Source organism: Ambystoma mexicanum, chromosome 8 (assembly GCF_040938575.1).
Source record: "Ambystoma mexicanum isolate Mex_15411 chromosome 8, UKY_AmexF1_1, whole genome shotgun sequence".
In the NCBI taxonomy this organism is placed as follows: Eukaryota; Metazoa; Chordata; class Amphibia; order Caudata; family Ambystomatidae; genus Ambystoma; species Ambystoma mexicanum.
The window spans coordinates 216,519,881-216,544,951 of NC_090929.1; the positions used below are offsets into that span (position 1 = coordinate 216,519,881).

At 45.3% G+C, this 25,071-nt stretch overlaps 1 protein-coding gene across 1 annotated transcript in view; it reads right to left on the reverse strand.

Moving 5' to 3' along the window:
- DBH (dopamine beta-hydroxylase) overlaps positions 1–25,071 on the reverse strand; it is a 648,743-nt gene that overhangs the window by 130,956 nt on the left and 492,716 nt on the right. Inside the window, exon 10 of the mRNA XM_069609630.1 lies at positions 2,198–2,325. Coding sequence (XP_069465731.1) covers positions 2,198–2,325 — 128 coding nt within the window. The remainder of the gene's footprint in view (positions 1–2,197; positions 2,326–25,071) is intronic.

Below are 25,071 nucleotides of genomic sequence, written 5' to 3' on the forward strand. Positions count from 1 at the left end.
CCTCCAAAATCATTTAAATGTCAGTTGCTGCCCCAAATCACGAACACACTGTTGTCCCTTGATTGGTTTCTCATTGGATTGAGGACCTGCTTTCCAGGATTCTACCCGATCAATTTTAAAGCGCCTGAGCTGGCATTTTCATTTTACAAAGCAGCAGTTCACAGGGTGGAGAAAGCGGCCTTGAGCGAGGAAGAGACACACAAGCCCACATGAGCAGGCCTGGACAGAAATTAACCAGACAAGCTGTCAGAAATGTGCCCGTGCAAATCCAGCACTTATCAGAGCTAAGTGTTTATTTTCAGGAACAGTACATATTTTTTAAGCACATGCAGGCCTGTTTAAATCAAGTGATCACTTTAATTTGTAATCGAATTGCTTTAGGAGCTGCCTGCTAAAATGCCTTTGGCCTAAAGTTAATATTGTCATTGCTCAGAAGGAGCCATGGGTGGGGATACGAGAAGGGGTAGAGTGGCCACAGATCCCTGATGTAGAACATAAGCCTTATAAGAACAGTTAGGAAGGTGGGATCCTTGGACCTCTGGGACTGGCTCTGTCTATTCCTCCCTAACTGGTAACTCTGGTATGTATCAAAGAAAGTAAGTTTCCAATTAAGGAAACTCTCGTCCCCTGCACACTATCTTAGGTCTATGAAAGCCAAACCAATGAGTATAAGAATAACGTATTACGAAAAGTTAGCCTATATTTGTTAAAAGTGCATAGATATATTAGTGGATACATTTAAAAATCAGTTCATCCAATGATGAAACACAATAATGTTTGTTATTCAAAATACATGTAATATGCAAGACACCCAATGTGTTTCGAGAGTTCATCTCTTCCTCAGGAGAGTAGCTCCATCAAATATTACTAGAAATAATCCAAATAAAACTCATCCGAGTATATTCGTAGATTCCATCCATTGAACACAATTGAAATACAATCCATAAACTTATCCAGGAGAAATCATGAGTTTGAAAATGTACCTCATAAGTTCCATCGTAGTATCTGCACCAATGTAGTGAAAAGGTGATCCGAGATGGTCAGTGCAAAATCACAAAATAAATCTAGGACAGCAACTCTGCTCCTGACAATTCACAACACAATGAAGGGGGTGTTCTATCAATCTCACCTCGTTGTATTAATTGGATGGAAGCCATGCATACACTCTGTCTGGTTTATTTGGATTATTGGGAACTAACTTTCTTTGATATTATTGTACAGTCCATGTGCCAGGGCTGTTTTTTTTCTCCTCCGCAACTGCATCTCCCATTATTTTTCCCAACACTACTTAATCCTACTTACCTCTATCAACACTAACGTGTGCATTGTGCAGTACACACAATAACTCATCTATGTAACTACCTTACTCTTCTCTAAAATGTTCTTCTAACTGTGACCTTAAGTAGCCTATCCTTCTATGTCCATATTAGTGTTTCCTCTTCCTGCACACCTTGGTGTATGCTTGCTTCATAGCTATGTTTGAGGTATAGAAAACGAATATTTGGATCAATAATTCCAACAAAGCTGAAAACTACAATTAATAATGGGAACCAAATGAATACTTTTATATGATAGTCAGAAGCACTAAAGCAGACATGGAAGCAACTGAACGCATTTATCCAAGTTCAAGAAAGACATATGCAATTTCCCAGCAAGATTTTTTTTCACAAAGACACTCTGTTTTAGTTTAACTTCAAATTAATAAGCAATATACAATTTAACACAGCAAAGTGAACGCTAAAACATGGAGCAATGCTTTTTTCTTTGTATAAAAAAAAAGCATTACCCCAAATACAAGCTCATAATACAACTTTGCTCTTTGTAATATTATACAATAAAACTGCGTTTCATTTACTAGCATATTTTCTGAATGTTCTTCACCTGCTGGTAAGCTAAGTGTTTTAATTTACCACCGCCAGGCCAAAACCTATGTTGCTATTACCACTATATGCTAGTAGCTGTGTGGACGTCAGGAGGTGGGAATTATTGCTCGGGATAACACCCCTTCCTCAAATTATGCCACTTGGTGACTTGGTGGTGGGTCATTATCGCAGGAACAGAATTCACACTTAAATGCAAACTTATCTGGTCCGCTCTGAGCAATGTATTTAGGTTTTAGAATATTAACTCCAAAGATTCTCCAATGATGTCACAGCTATTGGTCCAAAACAAGCACATCTCACTGGCTTACACTCACCGGTTCACAAGATGGAAGAATTTCTGCAGATAGCCGAGATCCACTGCACTCTTGCAAAGCTCCAGCCTTGTCTCAGGGTAATAATGGACATAGTTGACACACATTTCTTCCAGGATGCTGAATCCTCCCTTCACAGAAAGAAAGAGACACAAAAAGACAGTTGGCATGGAGGACATTTGTTACAATGCAAGAAGAAATCTGGGTATCGTGGAATTCTATGTACATGTTTGCTTCTTTTATTTACATTTACATAAACACTATGCAATGTTAGAAGTATGGTATCTTCATTAGACCAAAGCATATTTTCTGAAGCATACTTTCATGATGATATGTGTGACAAATCAAATCAGTTTAAATGTGGAATGGCTGGATCTTTTGGGAGTTTTCAGAACATGGCTTTGCTGATGAAGCTCTTACCGTTGTTCACGCACACCCGGGCGAGAACAGATTCCTTCCCCTAATTTAACTGAATAGGGATGACTAACTGTTCTCTAATCGTCTGAATGTCAGCTAAACTTTGAGCTGGTTTCTCATCACTCTTGACTATGGAATTGGGATTTTCAGATTGTGAATTAGTATAGAATTTCAAAGTATTTCCTTGCAGTGTGGAATGCCACTTGAAACTGGAAGGGAGGTTGATTTTCAGAAATGGAGAGGAGTCCCCCTCACCAGTTTGTTGTCCTACAGCACTTACTGTCACTTCAGGTATTTGGTTGTTTTGAAAATGGAACTCAATATGATCATGTTTTTGTTCAACCATGTGGCATGTGCCATTTAAACTAACATGGTTGACACTATGTTTTAATTTTATTGGGCGTTTAGTCTGGGGACCTTGTTCACACTGTCTATTAGGGGGGACAACCTTTGCAGGATATCATTCCAAAGTAGCCAGGGTGTGCCCTACGGAATGACGACTATGACCCTGGTGTTTCACCTTGTTTCGCCCGATTTTATTTTCCAGACCTGCAGTCTCCTCGACAGGAATTTCTTTCCCATCGAAGTTTTGAAGTTGTCCAGGAAGAGGGGTGAGAGGGATCTGGTATCTCTCCCCCTTCCTGAATTCAGCTGATCAAAGGCCTTCTTTGACAGAAGAGTTGCTTGGGATCCACTTTCCAGCAGTGCCGACACTGTACACTTCCCTTGTACGTGGACCGGGGCATAACATCTTCCCTCCTTCTCCTCAAGGGGGCAAAGATAATGTGTGTTTTGGGCAAGTTGGTTGGTCAATTTCCTGATTCTTGACTCCGACACAGAGGTAGTTTGGACATGATTCTGTGTGGGAGCTTGGGGACCTGCAAGAAAAATGTGATAGTTGGATATCTGTGGAGTTTTGGGCTCCCCTTTTTCTGATTCTGGGCTGCCCCTCCCCCCCTTTCTGGAGGCAGTCACCAGAATAGGTTTGGACAGTGTGGTTTCCTTGATTATGTGAATGTGAATGTTTATGTGAATGTTCATTATTTGATAATGCGCTCCAAACCCAGAGGTAGCCGGGCGCAGCAGGTACAAGATTACTTAAGCTTAGGTTACATACAGTGGATACAATCAGCTGATGCAATACATGTCATGTTACCATATTTACAGTACATATATACAAAGGTACAAGATAAGGGTACCTCACAACCCACAGAGGGCAGTGAGATGGTCTGTAGTCCAGGTTTCAGAAGTATCAAGGCAGTTGTATGCAGTGATCCAGGGCCTAGTGCAAGGGTTCAGTTTGTTAGTTGTCGTTGGTCCAGATCCAACTTTTCACCTTGCATCTAAATCTGGAGTAGGGTGGATTAGCTCTCAATGCAATAGGAAGTGCATTCCAGGCTTGGGCAGCTCTAACAGGGAAGCTTGCTCCACCCTCTTTTGTTCGCCTAAATCTAGGAGTTTCTAGTAGGAAATGGTTAGAGGCTCTGGTGTGTTGACTGGAAGATTTTCTGGTCAGTCTGGCCGAGATGTAAGGAGGTGCAGTATTGTTCAGTCCTTTATGGGTGAGAGATAGCGTCTTGAGAAGAACTCTGTCACTGATTTTTAACCAATGGTGGTCTTTCCTAATATTAGAGATGTGTGCTCTGCGGGGTATGTCCAAGGCTGCTCTAAGAGCATTATTTTGCAATATTTGCATTTTGTTTATGACAGTTTTATTGGCGCCGCGTAAAGGGCGTTACAGTAGTCCAGCTTAGACATTACTAATGCGTTAGCTAGTGTGATGCAATTGGTTTTAGAGAGGTAGGGTCTGCAGGTCCTAATTAATTTGCAGGTTTACGCTGTAGAGGAAGCCAAGGTGTTAACTTGTTTTTTGAGAGATAAAGTGGGATCAAGGTAGAAACCTAGTGTTTTTACCTCAGTTGCCACCTTAATTATATTGCCATCTATATTGAAGGCAAGATAGTTGGGGCTGAGTTTTTTAAGGTTAGAGTCGGAACCCAGGATCAGTATCTCTGTTTTGTCGTCATTTAGGCAGAGGCCGTGGGAGGCCATCCATGCCTGAATGAGGAGGTAAATCTTGTTTACTGTAGCTGTGTCTTTGACAAAGTTGACAGATAGTGGTATGAGGATCTGCGTATCATCCGCGTAATTAGTATAAGTTACCCCAGTCTGTCAAGTTTGTCGAAGAGTGGCTTAGTGAAGATATTGTACATTGTGGGGAGACATATGAACCTTGTGGGACATTATCATTCTGAGTTTCAATAATGTGCGATTCTGACTCAGTCCCCACATCCCCCCAGTCTTCATTAGGATCTCTTGGGACCCATTTTTCTTTGGGAGGAGTTCCCCCATTCCTGAAGGAGAAGATCATTTTCCCAGAATCCTCTAAGGATCCTTCCCCATCAAATTGTAGGATACTAATCTCCTCCACAAAATGGGCCTTTTTGTGTTCTTTATTTCTCCTACCCACCCTCTGCTCCCTGGGTTGAAGACTTTCGAGGGCAGGAGATTTTTGTTCCAGTTCCCGGGTTTCCAGGGGCTTTTCACGAGTGAGGAAGGAAGCTTCCTCTAAGGCTTTACACCTCCCTTCCCCCGTGCCTCCTCCTCTGGAACCGGTGAGTTACCGGGGTGTTCTCCCCGTCAATGTTCTGGAGTACCGGACCCCTGGTTTGTGGTGTTCTGAGCCGCCATGTTCATCTGAGGGTTCTGTTGAGCCCGCAACATGCAACCCAGATCCTGCGACAGGTTCTGGACCTGGCACTCCAGTTGGGACACCCGTTCCGGCTGGTACGGAGGTCTCTGGTCAATCCTTGGTGATTCACGGGAAGGGTAACTATCCCTTCTCCCATAGTACCCTGGGTTTGGAGAATTTTGGTAACCCTCCACCCTTGGCCTCCACTTTGCCGGATTTGTTTTTCTGGGCTATTGAAAGTGGGGAAAGAAAGGAGGGTGGTTCTGTAGGTTGGGGTTTTGAGGGTACCGGGGAAAGAAGCTCAACCCGGCATTTGGGGGATTACTGCCCTCCTTGGGAAAGTTAGGAGGGAAGTTTCCTGGGGTGGTACCTACCTGGTTGGATCCCCCCTTGGGCTGGGGGAGTCCACACATACCCCAGGATGGGTCTGTTACCCTTGTATCGTGGGCTGATGTAATCAGGGAGTTAGGGGTCCCATTTGTGGGATTACCTCCTTGACTACCGCCTGTCTGGGATTCTGGTTCTTTGATTGGATGGATTTTGTACAGGTATATTTTTAGACCCCCATCTCCAGATCTAGAATGGGGGCAACCTTCACCTCTGCCACCTTAGCAGAAGCAGGGGTGTTGGCTGGTTTGGGGTTTTTGTTTGTGTTTTTGTTATCTGCCGGTTTTTGCACCTCATGAATGCGGGCCGCCTGTTCTATGACCCAGTCCAGTGATCTCTTCTCATGAAAGTCCCTCACCAGCTGGGTCATTATATATTTGGGGAGTGCATGAAAGAAGGTGGTGATGAACTCCCGACTATCTGTGTGCACCCTCCTGGTAGTCTTTGCAAAGGCGCGTTTAAGCTCCTGAAAAAATTCTTGTGGGGCCTGATCTTCCCCACACTGCAAATTCCAGGCCCCCTTGTGGGCCTCTTGGGTGTTTCTGTGTGCAGAGAAATGTTTTAAGATGGCCGCCCTATAGATGGATCATCTTGAGTGGTTCTTATCCTCTAGTCCCGCAAAGAAAGGGGAGTATTCAGGGGAGAATGTCCATTTCGCATACTGTATGCAATTCTGGCTGTCCTTCATATGAAAAGTGTCCAACATTTGTTCATATAATTCTAGGTGTTGCCAGACAGAATACTTTGCATTTTTATGATATGGAGTTATAACACTCCTAATGGCCTTGATCTGCCTAAGGGGATCTTTTTGCATGGCTCTCTTAATTTTGTTTGCCTTCTTGGTTTTAGTCACCCGAGTCCACTCATCCTCAGGCTCAGAGGCACTGCTACTGGAAGTGGCTTCTTAATCCTCTAGGCACTCCCTTATTCTGCAAGCTTCAGAAGGGCTTGCAGAATGTTGACACCTAGTTTCCCTATTCCTGTGGTGCTCATATGAGTCTTCTGACTCTCCCCTGCTCCCAGGATTAGCAGAGTACCCCCCCCCCCCACTGCCCTAACTGGGTAGAGGTCTTCAGGATACTCTTTTTGGGCTTTATTTCCTTGAGTTACCGACCAAATTTCATAAACTGGTCCCTTGGAAGGCAATATTTTTGTGGATCCAATTCCCTGACTCTCCCCTCAAAGGGGTCTTTCTGGTCGAGGTATCAGCCCTAACATTTGGGGATCTGTACAGAAACGACCGTCCATCAATTTCCAGGGGTCTAGGGGGTGCTGAGCTATCATTCCCATCTTACCAACCCTATTGAACTCTGCCATCTTCATGGCCCCTGGTTCATATGAGCCAGTAGACATGAAGCTGGCAGTGTTCATGGTATTGAATAGGTTGGAGTCCCTGAGTACAGAGGTCCTTATGACATGATCAGGGGTTTCCCTGTCCCTCTCTACGTGTTCAGGGTCCCTCCAGTTAGAATTTAGTCTAGCACCCTCTTTCTCTAATCTTGCTACCTTTTCTTTTTCAACCGCTATTTCCTGGTGATAAGCAAAAATCTGAGCCTTTTGTTCATCTATCAAGACCTTACTGGTCTCAATGATTCGCTCTTGCACTGCTACTTGTTGGTGGAGTCCATCAATCTTTTCACAGAGGGCCTCATTGTCCCTCTGTGCTTCCTGCATGTTTTGGGAGTACTGGGACATTCTCTGTTGCAAGTGATTCAGTGTGTCTTTGGCTTGGGTTTTCTCTTTCAGAGCACCTTCTACCCGTCTGGTGTGCTCTAGTAGCTTCCCATGCCCTGTTCTTAATTCCTTTAAGCCATGAAGGGCCAACTTACTTTCCTGTAACAAGGTCCTTAAATGGCTTATTTACTGGCCTAGGGCGTTTTCCTTTGAATTAGGGTGCCCCTCTGCTCCGCCAGGTCATCTCTTTGTTTTTTTATAATGGTGGATTTCTGGCGTTCCTGATCAAATTCCTCTTGAGAGTGGAGGTCTTTTACAATTAATTTATTATTTTCCTCTTTTAATTCGTCTATCTGGTCCATTTGCTCTGCGCAGGCTCTATTAAACTGTAATTGTTGCGCCAGCTTGTGTTGACACTCTTGCAGAGTTAACCCTTTCCTGACACTCCTCTTTTAGTGCCTGTAATTGGGTGTCTTGGTCTGCATTCTCTTGCTGTAGGAGAGCCAGATCTTCTTTTAATTTTGTGACAGAATCCCTAGATTTAACCTCCAATTCCTGGCTCTCCTGTAGCCTTTGTTCTACTGAGTGTGGATCATTCTGGATTTTCTCTCATAATTCCATTTGATTCTGTGCCAGAGCAATGTTTTCAGTGTGCTTTTCCCATATCAGTCCTATGTGGAGGTATAGGTAGGACGCAATTCTGGCAATTTTACTTTGCTCCTCTTTCATTTTTAGGGCCATGTACAATACTCTAAGAGCTTGGTGTGACTGGCCATTGTCTTGCCATATATCCAGGTCCATTGCAGTGACTTGTTGCGTGATTTCCTGTAGCAAGATATGTTCATTCTGTTCTGGCCACTCTCCCCTGACAAAAAGTTTGTGCAGGCGGTGCTCCCTAGCCATACTGATTTCTACTGGGATAGCCATTTAGAGAATGTTCTTTGTTTATGAATTATTTCAGGGTTGATTTACTTTTACAGACCGGCCTGGTGTTGGAGTATTTGTTTTGGGAGGTGCTTGTACAGTGTAGCACAGCACACCAACCAAGCAAAGTGTCACTAGGCTGAAGGTTAGTCCGGTGTGCCAGACTGTCACGGGTGGTGAATCAAACTCAGAATCACAGCACGAGCCCCCAAATCTGTTAAGTATTTCAATCAGGCGATACACCCTGGTCTCAGCCTAGTATGCAGCGCACAACCAAAATGCTTATTTTGTTATATATGTAGGTTCAATATTTGATAGATACACCACTCATATCACATACACCTTTTCAAATACCCCAGGTCACGATGGACCGGGAATCAGGCTGGTTGGTAAAGGTAATATGTATTTATTTATTTAAAATTCAAATCAAACATATACTTTTTAATAGGGAACAGCAATCACCAATGTGGTGACAATAACAGATAGGAATGTGAAAAATGTCCTTAAATTGACCCTTTAGCAACACAGATGGAAAACATGGCAAATAGAACACTGTTGGCCTGTTTGGAAAGATAGCACTTAAGTTAAGATTTCCCCATGCAATATTACTCAACCCACAAATAAGCAATTCTAAATAGATACAAGGAAGCAGCAGGTAATCAGGAATGAGGAATAAGAAACATAATTCAAATACAACCTTCCCTCCCCAAACAAGAAAGAAAAACAGATTTGAACCTTTGCAATGTTAAAGAGACACTCGGAAATGGCTGAATAAAACAATGATTGTGTGCAGAAATCCTTAAATAAGTACAAATCTTTATGGGAGCAACACTGGAAAGTTACTAGCAATCATAAGCAATAGTTTGAGCAAAAGTAAACAATTTGAATTTGAATGGAAGGTTTAAAACAATTGATAGCAAAAATAACAAGTGTAAAATTTAGCAACTTTTGCAATTCCTGCCTGAAAGTAACCAAACGGTTTTTAATAAAAATGGGCAAAATTCACTGATTTTGAGTACTAGAGCATTCAGGCTAGAATACCAAACAGGGACACAGTAAGCTCTAGAGTTGATTCCTGACTTCAACCCCGGATCCCCAGCACCCGCCCTGGCGGAACCAGTGCGATCAATCAAAATAGAATTGATAGTTTAGGATTTACACAAGATAAAAATGACTTAAGAAATGGTGCTTAGCAAGATAAATCAAGGACAGGATTGCAATAAGGATTCTGACAATTTTACAAGTTAATAAGGTAAGGAACGGATGGTTTAGAGATTTGGATAGGACAAGGCAAGGTAAGGTATGCTATGGTTTTCCATGATTCCTATTAATACTTACAGTCCACTTTAATGTAGGATTTTGGACAGTCAAGGGTTCTGGTCACCACACGGATCTGGTCTAACAAAGGACAGCTGGGCAAATCTGGCGGGACAGGATCCGCTGGGCCGTTCTGGTCACCAGACCACACTGGACTGGCACTTCTGGTTACTGGATACTACAGATCAGCGGGGTGGCAAGTCTGCAGCAGGCATGCATCTAGTAGCCGCAAGCCAGGCTGGATCAGAATGCTTCCCTTGAGTTTTTGGGATTTTTTTAGAATTTGAGGCTTAGCTGAAACTGGGGTCAGCAATGCATAGGCCTTGGCTTTGTAATGAAAATCTGGAATCAGGATCAAACAGTATGAAGAAATCAGGAACCAGACGCCACACAGGAATTCAGGAAGAAAGTCAGGAATCAGTGTGTACTCTGTGTGCTGTCAGGGGCCCTTATTTATCATGCCAGATAACATCACTACAGTATATGGCAGGGGCAGGCTTACTATCCACACCCCTAATACTAGGATTGTTCAAGAGCATAGTTTCCGCCTTGCCCACAGCTGATTGGATCACAGAAAAAGTATGTCATGTTTATGGGGTGATTTTTTACAGTGTTTAGAAACCTCCTGTAGCTACTGGAACCAAAATCTAATTTTGCCACAAACACATATTTATGCAGTTGCAACCTCTGAGAAAATCAAATACACAGGTTACATATTTTGTGCTTCATATTTCAATCCAAATCGCAAGTCTGTGGGACTTGGTTTTGCCTTGCTCACACATTTTGGTAATTTTAAACATGAAAGATTTGGCCTAAAATTCCCCAACTTCGTACACAGATGCACATTGTCCCTAGGGATGTATGCACACAATGTTATGTTGGCAACATCAATACTTTGTTTTTTATAACTTCTGTTCCTCATGCAGTAATGAGTTCTACCAAGTTTTCAAAGGAAGAGCATAAAATTAGATTTAGAACTACAAACTTTTCATATTTTTCCTAATTCGTGATGTAAAGTTAAATGTCTTTAAAGGTCAGTTACAAAATAGCCTTTAAAACCAAAAGGAAGTCCATTGTTACTTGATCAGTTTTTTTTTCTTTCCCCCCCAAATGCTGTCAATTGGCACTTCCTACAAGGCAAAGTGGATTTTCCAGTCTTAATTGAAGTTTTTATTGCCCCTTTGGTGAGTGTCCCAGCCTGCTGTTGTCTCATCCTGGGGCACAGATGAATGTCTGATGAGAGCATGAACCTCCATTGTCCTGCTTCATTCAAAGGGCCTCATTACATGGACGGCGGTAACCATGGTGCTATTAGCGCCATGGTTGCCGCCGGTATTTTACCAATTCGGCCTTGGTGAATGGGGGAATTACCGCCCCATTCCAAGGTTGGCGGGGCGGTAATTCCCCATTCACCAAGGCCCTTCCCCATTCCCATAATGTGTGGTCTGACCACACGTTAAGGACGGAACCCGCTGAGGGACCTCGTAGTATGGCGCTAAGGGATTACCGGCACCGGTGCCCTTACTGGTGCCGGTAATCCCGTAGTGCCATCCGTGTAATGAGGCCCGTCTTTTAAGCTAGCAATTAGCACTTTCTTGTCCCATAAGTTTATGAGGTGTCACCCTTTCTCAAGGCTAGCAACTGGCAGAGCAAGTTTTATTTATAGCTTGCCAACTTAGCCTATGAGTTTTAGCCTTCATTCTCTCATTTTAAATCTTGACTTAAACAAAACCTGTGGAATCAAAACAGTTTATAGGTGTACTTTTACCAGCAACAAATCCTTTTACATTGCTAAGTAAGCAGGCCTTCACACAACAATTTACTTTTAAATAGGTGATTTTCTCTCTTCAGTCAGAAAAAGCACATTTTACTATTTCTTTAAATTCGGTTTTCATCTCCAGCAAATACACACTTTATGCAGTTATAGTTCTTTTCTTGAGTGTTGGAGTTGTTTTGCAGCATGGATACATTCAAACAGGCATCTATTTAGAGTCTTTCTCTGAACAGCTGATTTTTAGATACATTTGCAAAGCAAAAAGAGACATTTATTGTGTAAAAGGAAAACAAAGCCCCTGGTTGATTTTTCAAAGATACTTTTGACAGGAGCTGTCATTCAAGAATTAGGCCCGGTTCTGCTGAGACACAATGGATGATCCTGGGCATTGCAGGGCCTTTTTAACCACAGTGGTTCATAAGGACTGGATGAGTTTAGCGCCAAGCAGCACTTTTAAAGGTTGAAAAAGGTGTCATTTTAAAGAGGCATTTTGGGTTTTCAACAAAGTAATGATGCCTCTTTCACTTCACTCCATGTTAAATGTTGCAGAGCACACTGGCACATTCCTGAAGCGAGTACTCTGTTGCCCTCCACTTGAAATGTGTGTTGCAGGGTGGTGCAGCCATTTTCTGGTTGTTGCAAAAACGCAGTTTAGAGATCCTGAAGCACGCTGCAGTCAGTGCGTCCATTTTGCTGTTTCTTGCACCACTGCAGCAAAGTGATGTAGTAAAGCGCAGCTAAGTGGGTTAATTTATCCCACACTCCTTTCGTCAAGCTGAGCTGCCAGTACCCTACAGTGAGGTCAAAAGTACTCACATGCATGGCAGTGGTGAGCTAGTCAATGAGCTCATCTGCTCAAGAAATGGGGTGGGCATCTGTTTTCGTGAAAGAATTTAGACCCCTATAGTCAACACAAAAGCAGACTTTAGTCTTCCATCCAATGAGCTTTTTAGGGACCAGTACCAATGGGCTAGCCCTGTTAGGGGCAACATCTTTGAAATTTCCCCCTTGATGGTGTCCCTTACCTTATCAGACTTCCAGTGAATTCTGTTTTTCACCATCTTACTGTCTCCAGTGTCCACATCATGGGTGCACCAATCTGCGAGGCCTGGAGTCAGCAAAAACAGACGGGCAAACTGTCCCAGTAAAGGATAACAGTCAGTTGCTTGATACCTTTAACTGAGACATCTTTGGCTTTAGTGTGCGGGCGGTCTGCAAGGGTACCTGTCTCCTCCTCAGTCTCTCCCTCTGTCACTAATGCCATGACCAAGTCATCCCGCCTATAATAGGGTTTTTAGCCGGTTGACGTGAAAGACCCTGCACATCTGTTTAGGCCTTTGACGTAAATGCGATAATTTACCCCACTAACCTTTTCAGGTACACAGTAAGGCCCAGTCCACTTGTCGTGAATGGTACTTAGTTTGACAGGTTCCTTAATCCACACTCACTGGCCTGGAGAATAAACTGTCACTGTGGCCTTCTAGTCATACCCGCGTTTCATCAGATCCTGACTGGCCTTTCGATTTTCTTTAGAATGTTCCATGTACATTGCCATTCTAGACTGAGCACCAAGTACATAGTCCACCACATCTCGAGTGAGGGAGGAGGAGTTGCCCTCCCATCACTCTCTCACTAGACTGAGGGGACCTCTTACAGGGTGTCCAAACAGAAGCTCAAATGGACTAAACTCTCCTCCGTTCTGTGGCACCTACCTTGATGTGAACAATAAGCGTGGCTGGAAAATATACATTTTTCTCCTCAGGTTCTCTTCCAAGCCACCTATCATGCCTTTTAGGGTCTTGTTGAAGTTTGTTCCCCTGTCAGAAACAACTTCCTTGGGGAAACCAACACAGTAGAATATCCCAATCAGAGCCTTTGCAACCGCAGGGGCTTTGATGCTCCTTAGAGGGACAGCCTCAGGGTACCTAGTGGTTTGGTCGGACACCTCTAATATGTATCTGATCCATAGGCTGTTTTGGTTATCCAATGGACCCACAATGTACATGCCTATTCTCTCAAAAGGCTGCCCAACCATGGGTAGTGGAATTAAGGGCGCCTTCATGGCAATGTCTGATTTGCCAGAAGCTTGACAAGTCAGGGAGGACTGAACACATTCCTTAACTTTTACACCAAACTGCGGCCAGTATAATTGTGCAGACAACCAATCTGATGTCTTAGTCACTCCCAAGTGACCTGCTTAATGATTCTGGTAAGCCAAATCCAATAGGAACTTTCTGTGGCATTGGGGAATCACCAACCTTCTGGTGCTCCCTAACTCAGAGTCTTTTGGCTCACTGCACAGGAGTACATCCTCGCAGCACACTTTGAACAATCCAGAGGCCTCGCCTTTACCCTGCTCCTCCTCCTGCAGGCCTGCCAGAGTGGGAAACTCTTTGTGGGCTTTAAATAAGTCAGTCTGATCTGGGCCCTCAGATGATGTAAATCTGGTCCTCCACCTCAGATTCATAAACTGCACCATGCAATTCTGAAGTCACTGCCCCCCACCCCTAACCCCCTAAAAAAGCAGGGTTCTCAGTGGCTACTGGTCCCTCTTCCGCAGGAGTGGGTGTCCCACCAGTGTCATTTATCGGCCATGCCGGTCCCTCACAAATTCCTTCTGGAAGCACTCCAGGCCTGCAACTATCTTGTTGTCAGGAAGATCATTATCCAACAGACATGGGGCAGGGATTTAGTCTTTCCCAACTTCACAGTGCTGGGCAGTTTCACCCTGCCAACTGAACTCTACTATCACAAAAGGGCACTTACTCTTTCCATCAAACCCATTGACTCTACAATCAGGTCCATTAACATACTGTCCTGGCCAAACCCATGTCTGTGTGACAGCAGTGATGCTAGCTATGGAGTCTCTGACCGCAGGAGTTTTGTTCCATTGATACACACTTGTTCTAAGAACAGATGAATATTGTTGGGAACTGGGACCTCTACTGGAGATCTGGTACTGTTGCCACTCAGTTCAACCAGTCCACATTCAGCCACTCCTTGGCCTTGTGGGACATCCTCTGCTAGGAGACCCATGTTAGGACTGGACTTGAGTATGAGATGACTGGACCTGAGTGTGTGCAGAGTTTGAATGATGTCAGTGACTGAGTGACGTTATGTGTGTGGAATGTTGGATGAGTTGGAATGTTGTCTTGCGTGAGTGGTCCACCTTAGGGAGTTGAAACCATGTAGCCTGGTCCTGTCATCTTATGTGCCTAATTGATGTAATTAATAAAGTAACAAATGCTGCCTTACCTGTGCTGCAATGAAGGACTCCTTCAGCGTAACAACCCACACTCATGATGGCCTCCTGCATAAGTCCAATATTCACTATTGCTTGATTGGGTATGGCTTGCAAGCAGGATCTCCTTTCTTATGGCCCAGCTCCTTATACAAGAAACAACCTTTGGGTTGTGAGAATGCAGGTGTCCCAGTGTTACGGTTTCTTACACTATTCCATACTTGGTGCACAGCTGAACTAAAGTTGTGGGGTTTCCCTAAATGCTTTTGGGAACCTGACTTAGAAGAAGAGTGGGTTGGAACTTTGTCCTTCCCATCCTTGTTAACTGTCTTGTCAGAGGATTTCTTTTCTGGTTTAGTAGTGCTCGCCTGAGCTTTTCTCTAAACTTGAGTAATGACAAACATGTCTGCACTTTTGGCATGCTCCCTAGCGTCGGTAATAGACTTGTCCACAAGATGCTGGTATAAGTCGACCTCACAATTCTTCAAGACATGCTCACACAAAATTAAATTGTATATCACTTTAAATGTGTCAACTTTGTTACCAGACACGCACCCACTCAGATGTTTCAATGAAAAGTGTGTGAACACTTCAAATGTCTGCCCACTTTTCTTTCCAAGCTCTCTGAAGCTCTTCATATACTGTTCTGGGGTTTTACAGACCTTTCTGAGAAGGGCTGCCTTCATGCTCTCATAAATGAACATTTCTTCATGAGTTAACAGAAGAACTGCATCACTGACCTGTGTCAGTAAGCGACTCATCAGGGCTTCATCCCACAGTACCCCTCCATCTCCTGTAGCTGAAGGGCAAGCTCAAGCACTTCAAACCACTTCAAAGGCCTGCACTAATTCTTTGCACATGTGCTGCTTGGGCTTTTTCTGGGCACCTTGGATTGAACCACCACTGCTGCCCTCGCTAGAGGTTGATCTGTGAGCCTCCTTCTTCTCTTCTACTGCCAGCATGCACATCTCTATGGTGACCTTGTATCGCTGTTTCTGCTCCTCCAGCACTAGTCTCTGTCCTTCAACAGGAGCTTTCCAGCCGATTCATCGTTTACAGCAGGAACAAGTTCAAAGCCACTTACAGGCTCTGCCAAGGCCTGGGACCTGCAAGATGCCACACTATCCCCTGGAGTGTTAAGAAACCAAACTTGCCTCCCTGAAGGGTAGTTGGGGAGAAACACTACTCAGGTTGTCATCCTCTCCATCTTCCACCACCCCTTGTGGAACAGCTTCTGTATTCGGGTACATTGGGCATATCCCATCCACTGGGGTCTCTTTCCCAGCAGCCCTGTCTTCTACTCAAGCTTGGAGGCTGATCAACAGCTCAGCTTTATTAATCCTGGTGCTGTGGGGAAGTGCCCTCTCTTGACATAGAACACACAGGACATCTTTGAACATGCGTTTCACAGTCTCTATGTCAAGATCCATGATTATAAAAAAGTACCTTTCAGTGTTCTAAATGTTGACGGCAACATTACTTGTATCGTTGTGTGATTAAGCTGTGCGCAAGGCTCCAACTAGATCCTACTGCCTGCCACCAATGTGACTAATCAAATTCTGGGTCACCAGTGGTTCAGGGGTAAATATCGGTTTCTAAACCATCAAACAGCCCCACACCTCCAATATCGCATAATGCATCTGAACAGATTGGATTAAACAAGCATACAATTAAAAATATAAAGCAATTTGGGTATCGTGGATGGGGTGGCATGCTCATCTCCTCTAAAGGTCGTGGATCGTGGGTTATTTGCAACACAGCGAACATACAATTATTACCAATTGATACAAGGAGTCTCCAGTCAAGATTTATAAAAATATTTACTTTATTATTATCACCACAGACAATCTAATAACACTACTAAATACAAACCACCCTGAAAAGGAATGCAGATAACAGAGTTCTGGGCTCACTCCCCCATGACACTAGGTACAACCCACCTTCTTCTCTGCTGTCATGATAGAGTCTCTCTGGTTAATGGTTCTCCCTGTGTGGTTCCTTTTTAAAGCAGCATATTTCCCTTGAAGATGCTGAGAGACCACACTATCTGGCTTCTGCAAACAATATTCTTGTATCAAATGAATGCGGTGCCCCTAGCAAGGGTTTTCTACTGCAACAATAGACTCAGACATGGCAGTTCACTGTCATTGATACTGAGAGACTGGAGCTTGCTTGAGGTTAACACAGTTACATATGATGTTTACTGTACTTCAGTAAAACCTCTTCAATCGTATTATGTACTATCATATAGCTACATGTATTTTTCCCAGTTATTTAAGGTGGCCAGGTTCTGCATTTAGCATAATTTTGGAAAGTGGCCATATTCTGCATTTAGCCCAATTGCATAAGGTAGCCATATTCTGCATTTAGCCTAATTGTGTAAGGTAGAAATATTCTGCATTCAGCCTAATTGTTTAAAGTAGCCTTGTTCTGCATTTAGCCTACTTTTGTAATGCAGTCATGTTCTGCATTTAGTCTATTTTTGTGAGGTAGCCATATTCTAAATTTAGCACAATTGTGTAAGGTAGACCTGTATTGCATAAGGTGATTTCTAAAAGCAATCATTCAAGGTCTGTCTACGTATTTTAGGTCCTGCTCCCCATTTAATATATGGATTTTCTTAATTTGATCACATGACTTATTTCTAAGCATTTTAGGCGCAGCTCTCCTTTTTGAATCTAGGTGATACGTAACACTACTCTTTGTACATAGACGGAATTTAGGATGTAAACATTGTTGTTTGTACAGCCAGCCCATTTTCTCCCTTTGCACACTGCACATTCGTAACTTAGTGGAAGACACAGGCTCATTCCCGACACCCTGTACTCACATATAACACAATCACTATTGCACAATACTTCTATCATAAGAATGAAGCTAACTTTAATGACATAAAATCAACTTGTAGCTTCCCATTTAATTCTCTATCTCCTTAAACACAATCCTCCCCTGTTTAGTTCATAGTTTACCTCCACTGCGCCCATCCACACGTTATTCTGACATGGGTGACTAGCAGGGTCTTGGCCTCCCTCACATAACTTTAATAGCTGAAATGCACATGTGCATAATAGCACCTCCCAGTTCTCCCAAACTTGGACTCCGGTCCCTCCGATGGCGTTCAACCAACAGCGCATTAGGGCCATAATTATGTTGAAAGGCGCTATACAAATGACAGTAATTAATGAATGAATAAATGAATGAAAGCTTTGTTGGGTTTCCAGTCATCTTTGTTATCCTCTGTAGCCAGGTCCCATGGGGGTGGTTTGAAGTACTCTCTGTTTGTATGTTAATTGCTGCCACCAGCTACAGGGCTAACAAAGGAGCCGGGTGGTTCAATGGAGCCATTGTCAGTTAATCAGGCTGTCCATGGTAGGGGGAGTCACGATGGCAAATACATTTGTTCACCAGGGATAAGTACTATGACTAGGGAAAACATTTCCCTGATCGAAAAAAGCATGGGAATGATATATCTTGTTACACTAGGGCTACTGTTGCCCTAATTGTTACACTTGCACTGGTGTACAGGTTCTGTAATACTGCTCAAGGGGAGAAGGGGCAAGGAGACACATATTCAAAACACAGATACTCAGTGGAAGTAAGGCGACTTGGGCAACAGACAGAGATGCGGAAGGAATAAAGAAACAGAGAAGAGACATTTACACAGAAAGGGACACAGAAACACATCAGAAGTACAGAAGCACATCAGGACTACATTGACTCAGGTGGCACTAAGAGGTGCAGAAGGAACACAGAGATTCAGAAAGCATTCAGGGGTATAGAGGCAGTATAGTGGCACAGGGATAACAGAGACACAGAAGGAGCACAGAGAAGTAGAAGTGGTGCAATGGCACAAGGGAATCACAGGGATACTGAAGGTGCATAGAAACAGAAGAAGCATAGAGATGTAGAAGTGGTACATTGGCATAAGGGTATCACAGAGACACAGAAGGAGCATAGAGACACAGAAGGAACACATAGATATAGAATTGGTACCTTGGCATAAGGGTATCACAGAGACATAGAAGGAGCACAGAGACACAGAAAGAACACAGAGATGCAGAGAAACACAGAGATGTAGAAGTGGTACAATGGCATATGGGTACTACAGGGACACAGAGGGGCACTGAAACACAGAAGAAATGCAGAGATGTAGAAGTGGCACAATGGCATGACGGTATCACTGGGACACAGAAGGAGCTCAGAGACACAGAAGAAACTCAGAGCTGTAGAAGGGGGTACAATGGAATGAGGTTACCAGACACAAAAGGAGTACAAAGGCACAGACAGGCGCACAGAGAAGAGAGAAGGGGCAGAGGGGGACACGCCGGAAGCACAGACACGTAGTAGGATTACGGAGAATCGGGCAGCAGACAGATATACAAACGTAGCGCTGAAACAGAAACAGAACATTTAATCATAGTTTTGTGACATAGAAACAACACATTGACACAAAAAGGCCACGTGGGAAGAACGCATAGAGAAACATGTGAGAAGCACAGAGACACAACAGTAGTGTGATTAGAGAAAGAAAGAAGGGAGAGGGAACCATGTGATAAGTACAGAGACACAGCAGGAGTACAAAGATTCATGTATCAGACAGAGATGCAGAAGGAACTAGGAGACACAGAAGGAATGTAGACACACAAAACGGTCATATCAACATAGAGCAGGCACGGTGAAAGAAAGAAGGGACAGAGAAACATGTGAGAAGCAGAGAAACACAGCAGGAGTATGGAGTCTCAGGTGACAAACATTGATACAGAAGGATTGCAGCGATGCAGAAAGCATGCAGGGGTCTAGAAATGGTACAGCGACACAGAGGGATCACAGAGACAGATAGTGGAAAATAAACACAGAACGGGTACAGAGAAACAGAGAAGGGGCAGAGAAACATAGGTGGGGCACAGATGGGAAGACGCCAAGCTAAAAATAGTGACTTTAGGATGAGAAATAGGTGAGGATCCACTGCAAAATAAATAGAAAGAGTTTGAAGAAAACTAAGAGGGGTGAAGGGAAATACAAGGAGAGGGACAGAGTGCAGGAACAACAAGAGGCTGTCCCACAGGCATTCTGCAGCACAGTAACTGATATCCAGACATTCTGCAGCACAGTAACTGATATTCAGGCATTCTGCAGCACAGTAACTGATATCCAGACATTTTGCAGCACAGTAACTGATATCCAGGCATTCTGCAGCACAGTAACTGATATCCAGACATTTTTTTTAATGCTGAATATATATGTTCAATTAGACATTTGATAACATTCCCTTGAAAGCAATTGGCATCACTGCACTGTTCTGTGACCACAGCAACGTGTTTACATCTGGAATGATGCTGCGCTCTGTATCAGACTGTCTTATTTATTCCAGGTCCACAAAAATCATATGAAATTCTCTTTTTGGTTGTATTCTTCGAAACAATATTCAAAAAATTATGTTCCAGTTATTGATACATCCGTAATCCGGCTCTCCGATATGGAGAATGCAGCAAACACATCATTCTTAAGGTATGTTAATTGATTCTACAGGGTACAAATTTGTAATGTTATTCACATTTCTAAATGTAAAACATAATCAACATTTTCAGGGTAATTCATAGAATTTAGCGCACAAGTGGCGCACGCAGCTGGCGCACATTGTGCACGTGCGAATCTCTGCGCCAGCCACGTGCCCTAAAATCCATTTCCGCGTACAGCGTATTAATGTATTTTAGCTACCAAAACCAGCCGTGGCGCACAGAGGCGCAGCGACGCTGCAGCAGTGCCAGTTACGCCCCCAAGAACACCCCTTGCGCAAGGAAAAGCCATCAAAATCCCCAATCCAGTGCAAAGGGCTGCGCTAACCCTGTACCAGTATACAGGGCCGCCACACAGCACACAGCAAGCAGGGAAAGTGTATTACTGGGGTTCGTGGGAAGTTTCACACGCGATCGGAGTGTGGTACGTGTATTTCGGGTGTGGGCGGGAAGTTTCACACGTGAACGGAGCGTGGTACGTGTAATTCGGGGGTGCGTGGGAAGTTTCACACGTGATAGGCCCTGTGCGAGTGGGGTGCGTGTATTCCTGGGGTGCACGGGAGGTTTCACACGCGATCGGAGCGGGCTACGTGTAATTCTTGGGTGCACGGGAAGATTCACACGCGATTGGCCTTGTGCGAGTGGGGCACGTTTATTCCTGGAGTGCGCGGGAGGTTTCACACACGATTGGAGAGGGGTACATGTAAATCGGAGGTGCGCGGGAAGTTTCACACACGATTGGCCCTGTGCGAGTGGGGTACGTGTATTCCTGGGGTGCGCGGGAAGTTTCACACGCGATAGGCCCTGTGCGAGTGGGGTGCGTGTATTCCTGGGGTTCGCGGGAAGTTACACACGCGATTGGCCCTGTGCGAGTGGGGTACGTGTATTCCTGGGGTGCACAGGAAGTTTCACATGCGATTGGCCCTGTGCGAGTGGGGTACGTTTATTACTGGGGTTCGCGGGAAGTTTCACGCGTGATTGGCCCTGTGCGAGTGAGGTACGTGTATAACTGGGGTGCGCGGGAAGTTACACACGCGATTGGCCCTGTGCAAGTGGGGTATGTGTATTCCTGGGGTGCACGGGAAGTTTCACATGCGATTGGCCCTGTGCGAGTGGGGTACGTGTATTACTCAGGTTCGCAGGAAGTTTCACACGCGATTGGCCCTGTGCGAGTGGGGTACGTGTATTCCTGGGAGGCGCCGGAAGTTTCACACGCTATAGGCCATGTGCGAGTGGGGTGCGTGTATTCGTGGGGTTCGCAGGAAGTTTCACACGCGATCGGAGCGGGGTACATGTAATTCAGGGGTGCGCCGCAGGTTTCACACGCGATTGGCCCTGTGCGAGTGGGGTACGTGTATTCCTGGGGTGCGTGGGAGGTTTCACACACGATCGGAGCGGGGTACGTATAATTCGTGGGTGCACGAGAAGTTTCACACGAGATTGACCCTGTGCAAGTGGGGTACGTGTATTCCTGGGGTGCGTGGGAGGTTTCACACGCGATCAGTGCAGGGTCCGTGTAAATTGGGGGTGCGCGGGAAGTTTCAGACGCGAAATACCCTGTGCGAGTGGGGTACGTGTATTCCTGGGGTGCACGGGAGGTTTCACACGCAATCGGAGCGGGGTACATGTAAATCGGGGGTGCGCAGGAAGTTTCAGTCAGGCAGCAGCAGATGGCAGGTGGGAGCATGCTCAGGCTCTTGGGGGGCAGTAATTCGGCCTTCTGGGCAGGAGTGTGGTCTTCCATGTGTTGTTGCGTGGCCAGCTTGATACAGAGTGATTTGGCACGTGAAAATCTTGCACGTCAGCGTGTAATTCGAGGAAAGGCCCTTCGCGCGTAAGCGCGACCGCACGCGTACGCGGTTTCATTGGACCAAAGGCCCTTAGCTTGTAAGCGCCTCTGTGAATTGACTCGCGTGGGCGTTTCCCTCGTGACGTGGCAGCGCACCTGGAAAAACTGCATGTCCGTGTGTGGATGCATGTAATCCGAGAAAAGGGCCTATGCGCATAAGTGACGTGACGCAAGCGGTCATTTCCATCAACACGGGTGCATGTTCATCGTACATGTCCAAAAACTGCACGTTCCGAGTATCAGCTTGTGTGGGCCGCTTTAAAAGGTACGTGTAGAACCCCATTCCCTTGTACATGCTTTTCGTGGAGAGCGAGTGGGTGAATTCTGTACTTCTTGTAGGTTCACACGCGATTACTTCACAGCGTTTCAAGTTCGTAATCCCTGTTACCTCTGACAGCGTTCTTTATTCTTTTTGGGCCTGTTTCCTCAAACAGCATTCACTTCTTCTTTTGTCCTGTCTCCTCAGACAGTGTACATTTCTTCTTTTGGCGGGGGTGTTGCCAATGCGAACACGCGCGTCTTTTTCACATTCTTTTTCCAGGCAGACGGTGAGTCGCGCACGTATTTACCATCTGTGCTTGCCCCGTGTGTCGCGTACCCCTTCAGAGGTCATTGTAGGCTGTGTGTATTACACGTATGCTTATTTTTGTGTTTCTGGGTGCCACAGCGTAGTGCGGGTTCATTTTTTCATGCACGTGGTCTACGAGGGGTTGCGTGCACGTTATTTTTTGATTTTGGGCTGCCTGTGCGTTGTGTGACTCGTCATCTTCCCCCAGGGGTCACAGACAGCCTTGTTAGAGCACTAGGGTATGAATTCCATCTAGTACCCTACCCCTTTCACCACCAATTGCCCAGGACAATAGTTTACTGCTACTCCCATACGCACAACAACTTCAGTGCCATGGTTGGGAGGTGACCAAGCGGTAAGGGAGGCAAAGGTGGCCGACCTTCAAAAGGTGGGTGTGGTGGGCGCGGTAGGGGACATGGTCAGGATTTGCAGGGTGCCCCTAGACCCCCATGTGTGGAGGACCAATCAGGGACACCAATGCCCCCCCCATGGTTGAGGGAAATGTGGCTGACACCATCCAAGCTCAGCCCTTGTTGGACCAGCCCATTGTGGCACCTGACCTGGCACAGGATGACTCCCAGGCTGACTTCCAGGTCAGCAAGTCTAGGCCACGTGTGGCGGTGCAAGTTGGTGTCACCAAGCCACGTGGATCTGGGGCAGCTATGTCATCTGCTGCCCCAAGTAGGCTGGGTGGGGAGGCTGCAGGGGCAGCTGCAGCTCCATCCACCCCAGCTCTGAGTCTCCCAGCCAGGACAGTGTCGGTCCAGGTCCATCAAACTGACATTCCCCCTGCCAACATCACACTTCTGCCAATGCCTGCACCAAGGCCTATGGTCATTGTGCATTCGCACACTCCTACTACCCAGTCCACCGGTGCTTCTGCCCCTACTGACCAGAGTGGCATAAGCCACTCAGGCTCCGCTCCACCTTTGAAAAAGAGGAAGAAGGGTGCTCTGGCACAACAGGCTGAGACCCCAGACACGGCTACACACTCCGGCATGTCAAGGAAGCCTAGCTTTAATGTCCCAGAACTTGATGCACTTGTGACCTATGTGTCGGCACATAGCCATGAAATGTTGGTGACTGCAGGGTGCAAGACCACACCTGGTCAACGTAGGGCACACTGGCAGACCATCGCAGACAGCATAAGTGCCCTTGGATTTGTGAGGCGCACAGCTGATGATTGCTACAAGCGGTGGAATGACCTGAAAAGCAGAGCAAAGAACAAGCTGGCCTCAAATCATGCCGCTACTCTGTTGACTGGCGGTGGGTCTCCACAAGAGGACAACAAACTCACTGAACACGAGTCTGTTGCTGGGACCTTCGTCACAGAGGAACAGATCCAAGGTGTGGGAGAACTACCGGATTATGACGCATTGTCCGGTGAGTGTGTGTGTGTAATCCAGGTGTATGTTGTTTGGGTTACGGGTTCTGATTGAGTGCCAGGTGAGGGTGTGTACTCCTGAGTGTTGTGGGTCACCCATTTGCTTCCTCCCATACATTCACGTGCCTTGGATTTGGGTATGACTGTATCCCTTCTGCCCACAGTTGCCAATTACGCCCAGATTAGTGCACTTTACCTTGAACTGTCATCTTGCAACTCCATTGGTCAGATTTTGTAAGTTTTCATTCAGGCTGATTGTTTCCACTCTCCCATTTTTAGTACGCATTATTCTGCCCTAGTGCAACATATGTGATATGCTTCGGTCATTGTTTACAGCCCACACTGGGCCACTAATTTTGCCTGGTTATGTTAATGATTACACCATTCAGGCCGATGGAGTATTAGGCTGCAGACATTTTTTATTAGGGCCTGTTTGCATGTGGAAGATGACAGATGTTTCCTGTAATGTTAAAGTGACCAACTATTGATCAGCCCACAATGACTGTGTTATTGGACACTGGATGTGTTTCAGTGTGTGGCACATGCATATTTTGCAACACTATTCAGCATCAATCTTCGCATTATGTCGATGTGACATGGATGTGTGACAATACTCATTCTTGACATATTGCTTTAGTTTTGTGATTTACTGTGGCTATGCTACATGACATCTGTGTGGTGGCATGTGTCATGTATGTGTATTGGACATGCCACTCACAGCTGATGTGTGATGCCAGTGCTACCCAACATGCTGCAAATGTGTTGAATTTCCATCTTGCTCTCTCCAGTGTCTGCCTTTTTGACTCCACTTCCAACTCTTTGACAGTGCATGCATGGCAGGGTTATAGTCATGTGGGACATGTGTAAATCATGTACTGGATCTCTGGCTTGTCACGGCCGATGTGTGTGCTATGGTGCTCATGCCTGTTTCCATTTGTTGTCTTCCATGTTCTTGCAGGTGATGACGCACTTGGTGCTGTTGAGGTTGAGGAGATGGTGCCGACCCAGGAGGAATCTCAGGTACGACCGGGCACCAGTGGGGGACGTGGTGTGGTGGTGGGTGAAAACCCAATGTTACTGCAGACCATACTGTCCAGGGGTGCCTCTGGGTGCACCTCCCCAGACCTCTATTCA